Raw genomic sequence first — 14,396 nt, forward strand, 5'->3', positions numbered from 1 at the left:
GGTGGAGGTTGTCAAAATATACTTACAGATACATGAATGATAATCAGAGGTCACTTAAAGTCACTTAAAAATCAATACGTCTCTAAGAAAATATGCATGAGATAGATAACGAATAAGTATGTTTTTATTAACACTTTAAAAAAATTCTTAAATTACAAAAATTGTACTTTGTTGTGTCACTCAGAAAGTAAAAATCCTCCATGAATGTATCTCCCACTAAGAGTTTGGTATATATTCTTCTAGCTTCAATGTGCTTTTAAATGACTAGTATTTCAACTTACAAAGTTACTGTAATTTACTTAATTCTCAATGTTGGGCATTTAAGCTATTGACAGTGTTTAATAGTAAATATATTTTGCAGATCCCTAAATATATATCTTTTAGTCCTTCAACAAATCATGCTAAATTTATCATATCCTTCTCTTACATATATACAGATCATAATTAAGTCTCATGAATTTCAATTCTGAACTTCTTTGAATCTACCTCCTTATATGCAAAATTTGAGGTTAGATCACAATTCTAAAATGCTGCAGTTCTAAAAAAAATTGAGTTCTAACATAGCTCCTTAATAATTGATAAACTCTTAGAAAAAAAACGAGACATATAATTCATGCCTTCCAAATGAGTACAAAGAGGATATATGTACATGTAGGTGGTATATGCATGTGGGGAGGGCATAAAGAGAACCATAGAGAGTAATTATCTTTCTGGAACATCAGTCGGCTTCAGGATATAAGGATAAAGTATAGGTTTCTTCACTGTAAAATCTGAGAGTGAAACTTTATTTTATTTTGAGAGTGAAAATTTAAAATCTCACTGATTTCTAAGATAAAAATAGTCTTTGAAAAAAATTTTATATTTTTGAGTGTGATGCCCCCCAAAAGTCAGGATTTATATTCCACTTTTATTAGGAAAGGATGTAAACCTAGAAGTGAAGAGGGAGAAGACTTACCAGTTGTAGCACAAACCATTTGAGAATCGGTATCACGTTCTTAAGAGTTATTGGGATATTTGACCTAATCCTTGGCCTGGGAATCTAAACACTCATTCAGTCGCTTCAGCCTCATTCTAGAACTTGTCAATAGGTTAAGGTTTGTTTGATTTTACTAATTCAAACTTGTCCCATCTTGCTTTCATACAATTTCATGAAACTTCTATTTCATTTCTTTTAAAACAAAAAGGCCAGTGTCCATACAGCAATGTCTAACCTTTACAAACATACCCCCAGGGAGTACTGTCCACTACATATACCCATAAATATCATTCCTATTTCTTATTCAATGCTTTATGAATCTTGCAATCAATGTATGGTTTTTACTTACACAATCATCATCCCTACTTCAGATGTACTGCATTATTTCACATTAAAAAGACTATGAGCTTGCTCTAAAAAAGTTTCTAGAGATGCCTGGGTGGGTCAGCGGTTGAACATCTGCTTTGGCTCAGGTCGTCATCCTGAGGTCCCGCGAGGAGTCCTGCATCCAGCTCCTTACAAGTGAGCCCGCTTCTCCCTCTGCCTGTGTCTCTGCCTCTCCCCGTCTCTCATGAATAAATAAAATCTTTAAAAAATATAAAGTAAGTCTTTTTTATAAAAAAGATTCAGATCTCAAGGATTAAGTAAAAAGAACTGAATCATAAGCACCTAGATTTTCCTATCACAGAAGAGGGAAGAAGGGAGATCTAATATACAAAAATTATGGCATTTCAAAACCCAAATGAACTACGAAGCTAGCTTTCCTCACAAAAATTATTCGTAGCAAGCTTAACGGCCACTTAAAGAGCAAACTTCAAGGTCTTTGTTTTCTCACTTTGAATAGGCTAAAACTGACATGCAACACGCAAAGCGCGCCAAATGATGGACAAAACGAAGTCCACTCAAAGTAGAAAAATCTAAGAAATATTTCTGTACGTTCTGCTCTTTGTATCCAGGTGGCAAGTAACTTAAATTTTCCGTTTGCTTCCTTTATTGCATGAATTAAATTTTTTGATTTTTTTTTTTTTTTTTTTGAAAATGGCTCGAAGGGGCCGGCGCTGACGCCCGGGTGCAGAGAGGTCACCAGCACGGTCTCACACCGCGAGGAGGCTCCGCTGGCGCCGGGGACTCCCCGCTCGGGAGGGCCTGCCCCCAGTTGCACCTGCAGCGTTAGCTCGCGGGACTGGCCGGTTCCCCCAACCGGAGAGCGACGGGGAGGCCGGGCCGTGGGAGGGGGAGGGGCAGGGGGAGGGGGTGGGCTTCATACTTGAGCACCCCTCCCTCGTCGGCCCCGCGCGAACCAGGAATTGGAATAAAATGTGCAACACAGCGACCTCAACTAACTTTGCCAGGGAACCTGCCGCATCTTCCCGGACGCTTCTCAGAACCTCAGCTACCAGCGAAAGCCGGGGACCCGCCGGCGGAGGGGAGCCGCAGCCTCGCAGGCACAGCGGGAGCCACGCCCCGGCCGCCGGCGGCGTGACCCGGAAGTGCTCGGCGGCGGCGGCGGCGGCGGCGGCTGCGGCGGCGGGGGCGGGGGCGGGGGCCGGGGCCGGGGCGGGGGCCGGGGCGGGGGCGGGGGCGCGGCCAAACCGGCGCACACGCGCGCGCGCTCCCCGCACAAGTCCCGCCGGCCGCCCGGCGCTCTCCCGGAGGCGCGCCCGAGCCGCCGCGGCCGCCGCCAACATGGCCGAGACGAGCGAGGAGGTGGCGGTGCTGGTGCAGCGGGTGGTGAAGGACATCACCAACGCCTTCAGGAGGAATCCGCACATGTGAGTCGCGGCCCCGCGGGGGGCGGCGGGGGCGGGGCCGGGCCTCGAGCGGGCGGGCTGGGGGCACGTCCCGGCTCGCGCGCCCCCCGCGGGAGGGGGCCGGGGCGGGCCGGGGCCCCGCTGCGCTCGGCCGCCGCGGGGCCCGCTTTCCGCTCCCGGAAAGTGACCTCGGAAAATCCGCGGCGGGCGACTTTTGTCCGCTAGGACTCCACGCGACTCGGAGGACTTGACGCGTGGGTCGGTCCGCAGCCTCGGTGCGTTGAAGGTGCCCGCGCGCGGGGTGGCTGTGGGTCTGCCGCGGCTTCGTGGCCACGACTCTTGAGGTTCATCCCGGGCCGGCGATGGGCACGCGGCGCGGGGAGGGCGGCGGTCGCCCACGCTCGTCCGTCTCCGGTGGGGCCGGCCTCCTAGCCAGCGGCAGTTCGCGGCGGCTTTTTGTTTTTTTTTGTTTTTTGGACTTTCGCCTCGCTTGTCCCAAGACCGTGGAGGGACTCGCGTGAAACATTCCGCTTGGAAGGTGAACAGAGAGCATCCTCGAGAGTGTAGCTTCTGGGGGCGCCTGGGTGGCCCAGCGGTTGAGCATCTGCCCCGGGGTCAGGTCGTGACCCCGGGGTCGCCATCGGGCTCCCCGCGAGGAGCCTGCTTCTCCCTCTGCCTGTGTCTCTGCCTCTCTGTGTGTGTGTCTCATGAATAAATAAGTGGAATCTTTAAAAAGAGCGAGAGAAAGTAGCTTCTGGGGGCGCCTGGGTGGCTCAGTGGGTTAAGCGTCTGTTTGGCTCAGGTCAATACATCCCAGGGTCCTGGGAGGCCTGGAATGGGTCTGTTGTATAGCCCAGGAAGCCTTGACACTTTGTATCGTTTTAGCATTATCCGATTCATGGTTACAGGGAACATTTTAACTCTTGTCCTATCCAGACACTGCTGCCCTCTCTTAAGTAGGACACCACAGCACTGACACGCGTATCCCTCCCTCCTTCCTTTTCACGGTCCTTGGAGTACTCCCGGAAGATACCAGAGGAGACCGTATTCTTTCTGACACTTATGCTTTAATGTAAGGAGTGAAAAGAAAAACTATTAAAAGCTCTGTCTACGGTATACAAAAGAAGATGGAGAAGCAGAAGCAACAGTGTTTAATTGTTGCTCCCCCCTCCCGGCAAGAAAGAAACATGGAATCCAAATTTACATTACCGTATTTCCACTTTTTCTAATTGTTCGTGAAGAGTTGTTTTTTTTTTTTAAATATTTTTTAAACTGGAACACATGAATTATTCTCTTTATGCATTTTAAACCGTTTTAAACCCTTCAGCTTCTCGCCCTAAAGGAGGTACCAAACCTACATCTAAATGAAGTGTTCTTTTCCTTCAAAGTGATGCTTAAAAAATTAAGCCCTCAGATGTCTCACTCCCTTGTGGCACACAATTGGAGACCTGTAATAGTGCTTCATTAAAAACAGAAAGCTGCTGGCCTCAAAACACACCTGCCACCTCTGACAGTGTCCACTTCCTTTCCCCTTGTGACTGCTGCCTTTTTAAAAAAATGAATGTTTGGAATGATTTCCTGGCAGTAACCATAGTGGGTACTGGGTCTTTTAAAGAATGCTTTGATGCCTTGTATATCAGTCTTTCAGTCTTTTTTTTTTTTTTTGAGAATGAAAACTTTAGCGTAAATAAGAGACAACCTCAAAAAAAAAAAAAGTTGGATAAGTGAAGGGCCTATTTTTCTCATCATTGATGTTGTTTTTCTTGAAGAAATTATAGCAGAGATTACAAAGAAGCCTAATAAGTACAGTAATCATAGTTTCTCTTCTTTGAGATAGATTGAAAAAGCCCAACAGCAGTGCCTGGGTGGCTCAGTCCATTAAGCCTCTGACTCTTGGTTTCAGCTCAGGTCATGATCTCTCCATCTCTCCAGCTCCTGAGATTGAGCCCTGCCCCTGCAACAGGCTCCCTGCTTAGTGCTCTGCCTCCCCTCACTTTGGAACCCTCTACCCCTTTTCCCCCACTTGTCTCTTTGTCTAAAACAAATGTTTTGTTTGTTTGTTTTTAAATCAGTGTTTTCTATTTGAAGAAACTGAGCTTGATTGGTTGAGTGCACTTTGGAACACATCTCCGTTTTCTGGATCATATTTATTGAAACTCATAAAAGACTTTAATGCCCCCCAATCATATTTTTCATGGTGAAAGCTCCCTAATATGCTATCGATGCAAAATTTAAGATTGTTAATAAACATTTGGGCCGTTTAAGATTTAAAAGATTGAAATAGGGGCACGTGGGGTGGTTCAATGGTTGAGCATCTGCCTTTGGCTCAGGTTGTGATCCTGGAGTCCTGGGATCAAGTCTTGTGTCCAGCTCCCTCCAGGGAGCCTGCTTCTCCCTCTGCCTATGTCTCTGCCTCTCTCTTTGTCTCTCATGAGTAAATAAGTAAAATCATTAAAAAAATAAATAAAAGTTTGAAATAGGTTGAACATTTGAAATGATTTAAAATGATTCATAATATAGGCCTGAAGAATTTAAATAGCTTAACTCACTGTTAAATAGTAATTTTCAGCCATATTGCACTATATATGTCCTACAATAACAATATCTTCAGTAATATCACCACACAGCATCTTTAAAAATGTGTTCTGGTTTGGATTTTTTAAGATTGCCTATACTTCTTCCCTTAATCTAACCCTCTTCTAAAATAAATAGGCAATATTTCTATTAAAAGAAAAAATGCATTGTTTATCTCAAAAATTAGTTACCTAATAACACTTTTCAGCACTATACAAAGAAGTTTTTCATTCTTTACTTTTTGTTTTCCTTTATTCTTCAAACACAAGATAGACAACTAATTTTATTAGACAATATTCACTCCATTGAACATATTGACTTTGTTTCTATAAAAATGCTTCGCCAGGAGTTGTCGAACACACATTGGTTAAGATGTGGATTTTGTTACTGGTAGATATGCATAGGTGACCCTCTGTCAACCTCTTTTTCCTCTTGCTCTATTGAGGTTGATGAAAACAGGTAAATCTCCTCACACAATATCTGGCCCTTAGCTGCCACTAAGTAAATATTAGATTTAACCTAAATTTCTGTATTCCTCAGAAAACCATACCAGCCAACTGAGTAACTGAATGAGAAATACTTCATAAATTGAAAAATACCATACAAATGTTGTTTGTATGGTTGACTCTTGGAAAATACCATTGGAACAACAGCTGAAGGCTTGACCCAGGGACCAGCAATAGCTTAATGTATAGACCCTTGCTAACGTGGAAGACAGCTGTTTATGGTGTTATTAGGGTCATGTCAAAGGTCTCTTACCCACCAAGGGTTTTTTTTTTTTTTTTAATACTGTTTAAAATGTTTATTGAACCCTCACTGTTTATGAGATGATGTAGGTACTGATCCTCACAGTATAGGATACGAAGAAGTATGAAATACAGTTCTTATACTCACAGCACAGAAATATCTGTGATGGTGGAATTATCCTATGTCTATGCTGCCTCAAATGGTAGTTACTAGCTATATTTAGCTATTAAGTGCTTGAAATATGGCTAATGTGAATGAACAACTGAATTTAAAAAAATTTTAATGTGAATTGACTTATACATAGTGGCCATATATGCCTGTTAACCACTGTATTGCACAGAGTAACTCTAGATGGAGAAGTGAGACCCACCTGCATGAGCAGTAAATTAACCTTGCAAAGCAGGTGGTGATAAAGGCTGGACTAGCAGCGTGGTGAGCAAGTGCTGTGTGAGTGTGTTAGGCATGGGAGGAAGGCTTTGTATGGCTAGGCCAGGGCCCTTAGGGGAGGTGGGTTTTTAGCTGAACATTGAAGGCTGGGTAGGATTTATAGTCTCAGAGGGAGAGCCATAGACCTCTACATGAAACTATAAATTAACCCAGAGTAGCAAAACGTGATTGAAATGGTAGTCAAATTATGGAAGTCCTAGACTATGTGGCTTAATTTCTTTGCACCTGTATTTGACAGAATTCTAGTCTCTGGGTATGCAGGCTAGAAGTGGGGTAAAGATTGGTAAACATACCACACCTGGTCCCTGGCTCATTGGAACAAATCTACACACAGAATATAAAAAGAACCTGAAAGAATAAGGATACTTTGAAGGAATAATAACAGAGGGGCCTAATATATCAGAGAAGCTCAAAACAAGTCTTTTGAGGAAATTGCAATTAAATTGGGACATGAGGGATGGATAAGAGTTGGCTCAGGGAAAATAGACTTCCTAGGGAGTGCATAGGCCCCACTGGAAATTTTGGAGTAAAGGAGTAGTAAGGAAAGGCACATCTTTAAGTGGGAGTGAAGAATAAGAAACCCCAAGGCTTAATTGTCTCCTTACACTTGATTTTTTAATCTATTTAAATAAGAGTATAGTTGTAAAAGTTTGGATTTAGAATCTGACAGTCCTGGATTTGAATCTTGGCTTGTCAGTTAGGGACTGGTAGTTAAGACTCTTTCTTCATCTATAAAATAGGTTAAAATTCCTACTTTGTAAGATTGTGTGAAATAAATGAATAAATGAAACACAGAGCACTGCACATAACACTCAATAGGCAGTAGCAATTTTTGTGGCTGTTTTTAAAATAAGCCAGTTATATAATTTCAGCGATACACCATTAGTATTCTTCAGAATTGAGAAAGCCTGTGGTTTCTGAAATACCTTAATTTAATCACCATCAAAGTTTTAATTATCAATATGAAAGAATCAGTTCCTTTAGATATTTTGCTAACTTTCTTTTTAGTCATTCTGGAAAGAATTCCATTTTAATGGGAAAACAAACTTATTTTAATAGATTTTTATTTATGTATTGAGAGAGAGAAAGAACATGAGTGGGGAAGGGCAGAGAGAGAGGGAGAGAATCTCAAGCAGACTCCAAGCTGAGCATAGAACCCAACTTGAGTCATGACATGAGCTGAAATCAAGAGTGGGATGCTTAATCACCTGAGCCACCCTGGTACTCCCAAAATAACTATTAGATTAAGAAGATTTGTACCTGAATCCTTAGACTGTGTTTTCTATGCAGTCATCCACATTACAGGTTCAGTTTAGTATTTGGGGGCCATTCTTCCCTCCTAAAAGGGAAACTGGGTGATATTACTTTTGAAAATAATATGTGAGCCTACTGTAATTGATGATGTTTCTGAAAAGTGCTGACAAGGGAAGCTGTCTAAACATGAAGAACAAAGTCAGGATCAGTGTTACATGAACTTTGAACTTCATTTGGAAGTCAGTGGATCCCCACTGTGAAGCACTCAGAAAGCTGTACCATGCTGTGTATGATCTTTTTACGTTAATGTGTTGGTTCATTCCATTTTGCTGTGTTTTTGGAGCAGCCTTCAAAAGTAACCTAAAAAAGCAAGCCTCATAGTATCTCCTTGAGAATATTAGAACTTCTTCATCATCCCAGACCTTCGGGTCTTTAAAAATCCTATGACGTTGTTACTGCAGGTAGTTATTTGAGTGTCCTTGTTAAATATCAGGAATCTAAATTGCCAGAAACCTAAAAATATAAAAGACTGTGATTTGGTGGTAGCAAAAGAGTCAGAAATTTCTCTTGTAACATTATTTCACAAGGAAATGGGAGATGTATTTGGTATTTATAGAACACTTCTTGCAGCCATTAAAAATATAAAAATTAATTATGTAGGAAGATGTTTAATGTGAATTGTTAGTTTTTAAAAAGGGTGGTAAGATTGCAACAATGTATATGGAACTAGAGTGTATTATGCTAAACGAAATAAATCAGTCAGGAAAAGACAAATGTCCTGTGATTTCACTCATGTGGAATTTAAGAAACAAAACAAATGAACATAGGGAAGGAGAGGAGAAATAAAATAAGATAAAAACAGAGGGAGGCAAATCGTAAGAGATTCTTAAATTTAGAGAACAAACTGTGGGTTCCTGGAGTGGTGGTAGGAGGGGGGATGGGGTAACTGGATGATGGGCATTAAGGAAGGCACCTGATGTAATGAGCACTGGGTGTTTTATGTAAATGATGAATCACTAAATTTTACTCTTAAAACCAATACTGTACTCTGTTGTGCCCAAGATTGCGAATCCGAGAAACTACCAAGGAGCCGACACCGATGCAAACACACGAGGGTTTTATTTACAAGCTTGAGCTTGGGTCCAAGTATACCCAACACAGCGGAGCAGGGACTTGGACTCCGAGACTAAGAGGCGTAGCAGCTTTATAGGGGCCAGTGGCCAATGGGATTGTAACATAGGCAGAAAGTTGCAGTCATGTCGGTCCACAGGCAGGTGGCCGATTGAATTACATTTTACCCTATAGTATCCATTTGAGCTGGCCTATTATTTTGCTCAGAATCTACGCAGCGCAGCGCAGTTTTGGCGGGCACAAGGCGGGGTTACATTGTTATGAGCCGATTTCTGATTAGGTTGTGCCCAGCGGCTTGACTAGGGTGGGGCAGAGCCTTAAGCAATAAGGTCATGTGGGGGTCATACAGGAGGTGGCGGGGTGCAGCACAAAATGGAGTTAGTCCTGCTCTGCTTGTCCAGGGGTAGGGGATTTTTGTTAAATTTCCTGGGTCCCACATACTCTAGTAAACTAACTTGAGTTTAAATATAAATAAATGAGAGGGGGGAAAGGATTGTAGTGGAGTATGTCTACTATAATTCCACTTTTGTAAAACATTTAGAAAGAAAGGATGCATATCCAAACAGTGGTGTAGAAGGACAAAAAGACTTTGTTTTTTCTCTTGAGTCTTCTAATGTTTCTTGCCTATGAAATTAGAATTTCAATAGCCAGAAATGTAGAAGGAATTAATTTAAATAAATCCTGCTTGCTTTCACTCATGTTTTTATCTTTAGTGTCATGGGTTTTGGGCTGACTATTAAGAGATCCAGATTTTTAACTTAACATTAGCAATGTAACCTTGGATAATCATCATAACCCCAGTGGACCTTAGTTTCCTTGTCTGATAAAATGCGATACTGGGGGAATGAGGTTCCTTCCAATTTTAAAATGATTCTGGAATCCTATTCTAAGTTGTCTGAAAAAAAGTGGACTATGACCTGAGGGACTCAGCTTAGGAGAAATCTGAAGTCAAATACTCTGTTACTTGGAAGCTTACTGACCTACCTATCTTTATAAAGTATAGGCTATATTTTTAGGAAGCAGCAAAGTGTTGTATTTTAGGGTCGAATCACTTGACAAAAGCTTAACTTTTTTGCTTCACCCTCCCATCTGTTAATCAAATAACTTTTCTGGTTGGCCTCAGGCTCTTAACTGAGTTTTAAATAATACACTTCATCTTTGCCTGTCACTTCATAGCTTTCCACATTCTTACCTTGTACTATTTGCTCTTCCTAACAGGCATTATTCCTGTATTTCAGATAAGGATACCAATGACAGGTGACTTTGCTACATTCCCATTTGTCAGTGGTGAGGAGGCTAGCTAGGACCCTGGATCTTGGAAGATGGAGCACTTTAGTCTATATCCTGCTACCTCTCTTTTCATGCTTTGTTTTCCCTAGTACTTTACATTCCCTGATTATGGCCACTGTCATTCTCCCTCCATGAGAATAACTGTCAGGTTTCTCAGTCAGAATTAAAAAGCTGGAGGAGACCTAGCAGTCCATTTTCCTTATTTAGCGATGTAATACAATTCCACCATTTTACAAATGATGAAATTAAGGTCTGTAGACACCAAGTGAAATAAATATATATATCATTATTATGATATATATAATATATCATATATATATTATATATGTCATATAATAATGACAAAATAAATGACAAAATATGTATATGTAAATATATAATATGTAAAATAAGTATATGTATAAAATACATACATATGTATATACATATACAAAATATGTATATGTAAATATACAATATGTAAAATAATGACAGCTAGGGCTTGGACCCACTGCATTAGAAGGAAATCAGAGATAATGTTCCTTTAGAGATTCAAGAAGTGATACTCCTTGAAAGTGATTTATTTGAATATTATAATTGAAAGCTTGATAATCAGCCTTTCAGGAGCAGTTATTGAGCATCTGCTCTTTCAAGGCATTCTTGTTTTTTAAAATTAGTTCTCAGAAGAATGGTACCCAACTAAAGAAGTGTGTTTTTTATTTGTGCAGATGGCTCTGTCCTTTCATTTAGGTACTGAATTATTAACAGGACATTTTATTTTTGTCGTAAATAATGAACAAGGCAGATTTTTACATTGTGATTTTAAGTTACTGCTTCCCACCCCCACCCGCACCCCCGCCCATGGACTGTACCCAAAGGTAGGATCTTTGATTCTTGTTTATTCTTGTTACTCTAGCATTCATACTGTTGACTTAGGCAGTTCTTTGAGGTGTTGTAAGTGGTTATTAGATCTCAGACAACAGGTTCTCAAAATAATTATGCCGAGTTGTTGTTGTTTTTCCTGTAATTCTAGTTTAACTTTTAAATGTTCTATTTCATATAGTAAAACCTGAATACCAGAAAATACCAGAGATTCAAGACCCGTGTTAGAGATAGCTCTGTATGTGGCTGGTTGTCCTGATGGTGAATTAGGTAGACTTCACATTAACCAAATACAATTGCAAAAACATTTTGAAATACTGGATGTTGAGCTCAAGTGGGTCTCAACATTGATTCATGCTTCCTACAAAACTTTATTTATATGACTGGAATGGCAAAGTATTAACATCTTATTATAGATATTGATACAATTTTCATCAAAACTGTCAGCACTTTGAAGCTTGGCACCACCTTGTTTTATTCATTTTTGCATTTTCAGAACCTCACACATTTCCCGGTACATTGTGTTATTCAGAAAATGCTTAGATAGCCCTGATGTGGTATATCAAAACACCTCTGAATCATTTGAGCCAGTTGTCAGGACAAAAAGTCTTGGGTCTCAAAATCTACTTCAAGTGAAATCAGCTTGAAAGAATGGTTAGTGACCTAACCCCTAGAGTACCCCTGTTTATTGATATATCTGTGTGTCATTAATGATCAGTAGAAAGTAGGTTACCTCTGAGCTGTCTAGTGTAGAGTTTCCAGGAGAGATTCTATTTTAATTTCAGAGCCTCCCACCAATTTGTAATGGTGGCCTAACAAAAAAAGAGGGCTTTTCTTATAACCTATAATTGTACCTGTTTCCCCTTCTTTTTTTTTTTTTTTTTTTCCCCCTTCTTATATCTACCAAAGTACTGTGTTCTTGGTTGGGGAATCCCAGGGATGTAATGGATAGTGTCCTACATAAACTCCTCTAGTTACCAGTTTTTTAATTTTTTTTTTTAAGTAGGCAGTTATCAAAAAATATCTTTGTATTTGAAAGGTGTATGCAGGTTTTGCAAAACCATTTTTATGTTTGTTGGTTCCTTTACTATGTAAGTCAGCTGCTGTACATATTGTTAAATCTCTGCCTTAAATGTAAATTTTCGATTTAAGTTGAGGCAGATTGAAGGACATAGATGCCACCCTAAAGGTAAATGACTTAAATTCTGAAATATATTTTCTATTTTAACAGCACTTATCAGCATGTTTATTTTTTTAATTCAATGAAGTATAAAAAAGATTATACAGAAGAAAAAATGGACCACAATCTCATTGACCAGATAACTTTTGTTATCTGTTACACATACTAGGCAAGCATAAGTACATTTGTTGACCTTTTTTAAAGATAGAAATAATATATACATATGATCAGAAAATTTAAACTGTATAAAAAAATTCATTGTCTCCTCTAAAATTTCTTGGAAACCTTTTTTAAAAAAAATTATACAATATGCTTTATGCCATACACTGGTATTTTGCTCTTTTTCTGGTTTTATATATCTTGGCATCTTTTCCATACCAGCATTTGCAGATCTGCCTCATTTTTGTACACCTCTACCACATGGATTAGCCATATTTATTATACCAATCTTATATCCATATATATTTAGATTGTTTCCAGTTTTGTTGCAGTGTTGCAGTGAACATCCTATTGACTATTTTGGCATGGGATAATTTCTGAACAGTGGAACTGCTGAGGCTCTGAATATATGCAATTTAAAAATTTGAAAGACATTTTCAAATCCATCCAAAGATTAGACCAATTTTCATTTTAGTCCAGAGGAAGTCAGCATACTAATTTTCCTGTACTCCTGTGTATATTGAAAAACTTAAAAAAAAAAATTTCTACTAACCCAGCACATGAGCTAAATAATACTTTTAAGAAAGGGAAATATGGGGGCACTTAGGTGGCTCAGTTGGTTAAATGTCCAGCTGTTGTTTTTGGCTCAAGTCATGATCTCAGAGTCCTGGGATTGAACCCCACATCAGGCTCCATGGCTCAGCAGGGAATCTGCTTGAGGAATCTCTACCTCTGCCCCTTCCCCCCGCCCCCCCCCCCCACCAATAAATAAATCTTTACAAAAAAGAAAGAAAGGGAAATATGTTACTTTTCTTTTTAATACTCTGTAGTATTGGAAAAATGTTGAAAAAACTAGTAGTCTTATTCTTAATTCTTCCTTTTGTTTTATTATTTAAGAGATGAAATTGGCCTGATCCCATGTCCTGAAGCTAGGTATAACCGGAGTCCCATAGTCCTGGTTGAAAACAAACTTGGTGTGGAGAGCTGGTGTGTCAAGTTCCTCTTACCATATGTCCACAACAAGCTCCTTTTGTACAGAACGAGAAAGCAATGGCTAAACAAAGATGGTAAGTATGAACTCTGTTCTCTTCCTTTGTTTTCTAGAAACAGCATGGACTGTGCGGAGAAGAACTTTCTCTGGGTATTAGCATTCCTAGATTTCAGTCCAGGCTCTTTCATTCACTGCCTGGGTGGCAGCTTAACCGTCTCTGTCAAATGAGTTTGGACCTGTCAGTAGTTTTCAAATTTTGCATCCATAGTGATACAGGATTCCAGGGTACCTACTGCAGCCGGGACAGTAAATCAGAGCAGTTCTGATTTTACTTATTATTTTTTTTAACTTTCTTATATATTAGGGTTATTTTTACAATTTTATTTGAAGAAGACATCCATCCTATGGCTATAAAAGAAACTTTGAAAATACACAGATGATGACTCCAATCTCTAAAAGCTCAGATTTCTCTGGTTTCTTATCCTTTAGGAATTCTGTAAGCAATAAAACTCATTTTGGTAGCAGACCAAATGGGATAACTGAGGCATAATGATGGAAGTTACACTATGAACCAGCTCAGTGATTTATGGGAGGTACTGTTGTGCTGTGAATCCCAATTGAGCTTCCACCCTCTGGGTCCTCTTCCTATGCTGATATAAACATAAGAAAACCATCCGAGCATTCACTTCTTTTGCTCTTCTGAGACAGTTCTTTGCTGAATGGGGCAGTCTCAGTTCATCTTACCCAGTCTCTTTTCTTAGCTTTTCCCCATATGTGTTATTAAGTCTCCATGTACACAAATTCCCTTTACTTTTTAGATTTAAAACAACAACAAAAAAGTAGAGTACTCATCCAAAACTGGGTTCTTAACGGTTTTTGTAAAGCTGCCCCTTCCCACATACAGCCGGTACCTTCCGAAGTGCTCAGTATGCCTGGAGGCTAATTTGAATAAGAACTTTGTTTCCTAGAGAATTTTAATTACCAGTTTGGTAGCCATTACCATGAGCCTACTCATACCAGAAGTGTTCTAAGTAC

The 14,396-nt window shown here is 40.1% G+C and overlaps 2 protein-coding genes across 12 annotated transcripts in view; one reads left to right on the forward strand and one right to left on the reverse strand.

Annotated features, from left to right (window-relative positions):
* Positions 1-2,467, reverse strand: part of CFAP95 (cilia and flagella associated protein 95) — a 134,709-nt gene extending 132,242 nt beyond the window's left edge. Inside the window, exon 1 of one of the 2 annotated variants that reach the window (XM_025423349.2) lies at positions 2,321-2,467. The gene's annotated coding sequence lies outside the window, so the exon portion shown is untranslated. Of the gene's footprint in view, positions 1-2,310 lie in introns of both variants that reach the window. The other variant, XM_025423350.3, reaches the window with a different exon arrangement.
* The window catches only part of PTAR1 (protein prenyltransferase alpha subunit repeat containing 1), a 98,192-nt gene that overhangs the window by 42,326 nt on the left and 41,470 nt on the right, over positions 1-14,396 (forward strand). For 9 of the 10 annotated variants that reach the window (XM_025423335.3, XM_025423337.3, XM_025423334.3 and 6 more), the window contains one exon: positions 13,268-13,437. In XM_025423335.3, the coding sequence (XP_025279120.3) occupies positions 13,268-13,437 (170 nt within the window). Of the gene's footprint in view, positions 1-2,559; positions 2,749-13,267; positions 13,438-14,396 lie in introns of those variants that run through there. The other variant, XM_025423341.3, reaches the window with a different exon arrangement.

Source organism: Canis lupus, chromosome 1 (genome assembly GCF_003254725.2).
Source record: "Canis lupus dingo isolate Sandy chromosome 1, ASM325472v2, whole genome shotgun sequence".
NCBI classification, from domain to species: Eukaryota; Metazoa; Chordata; class Mammalia; order Carnivora; family Canidae; genus Canis; species Canis lupus.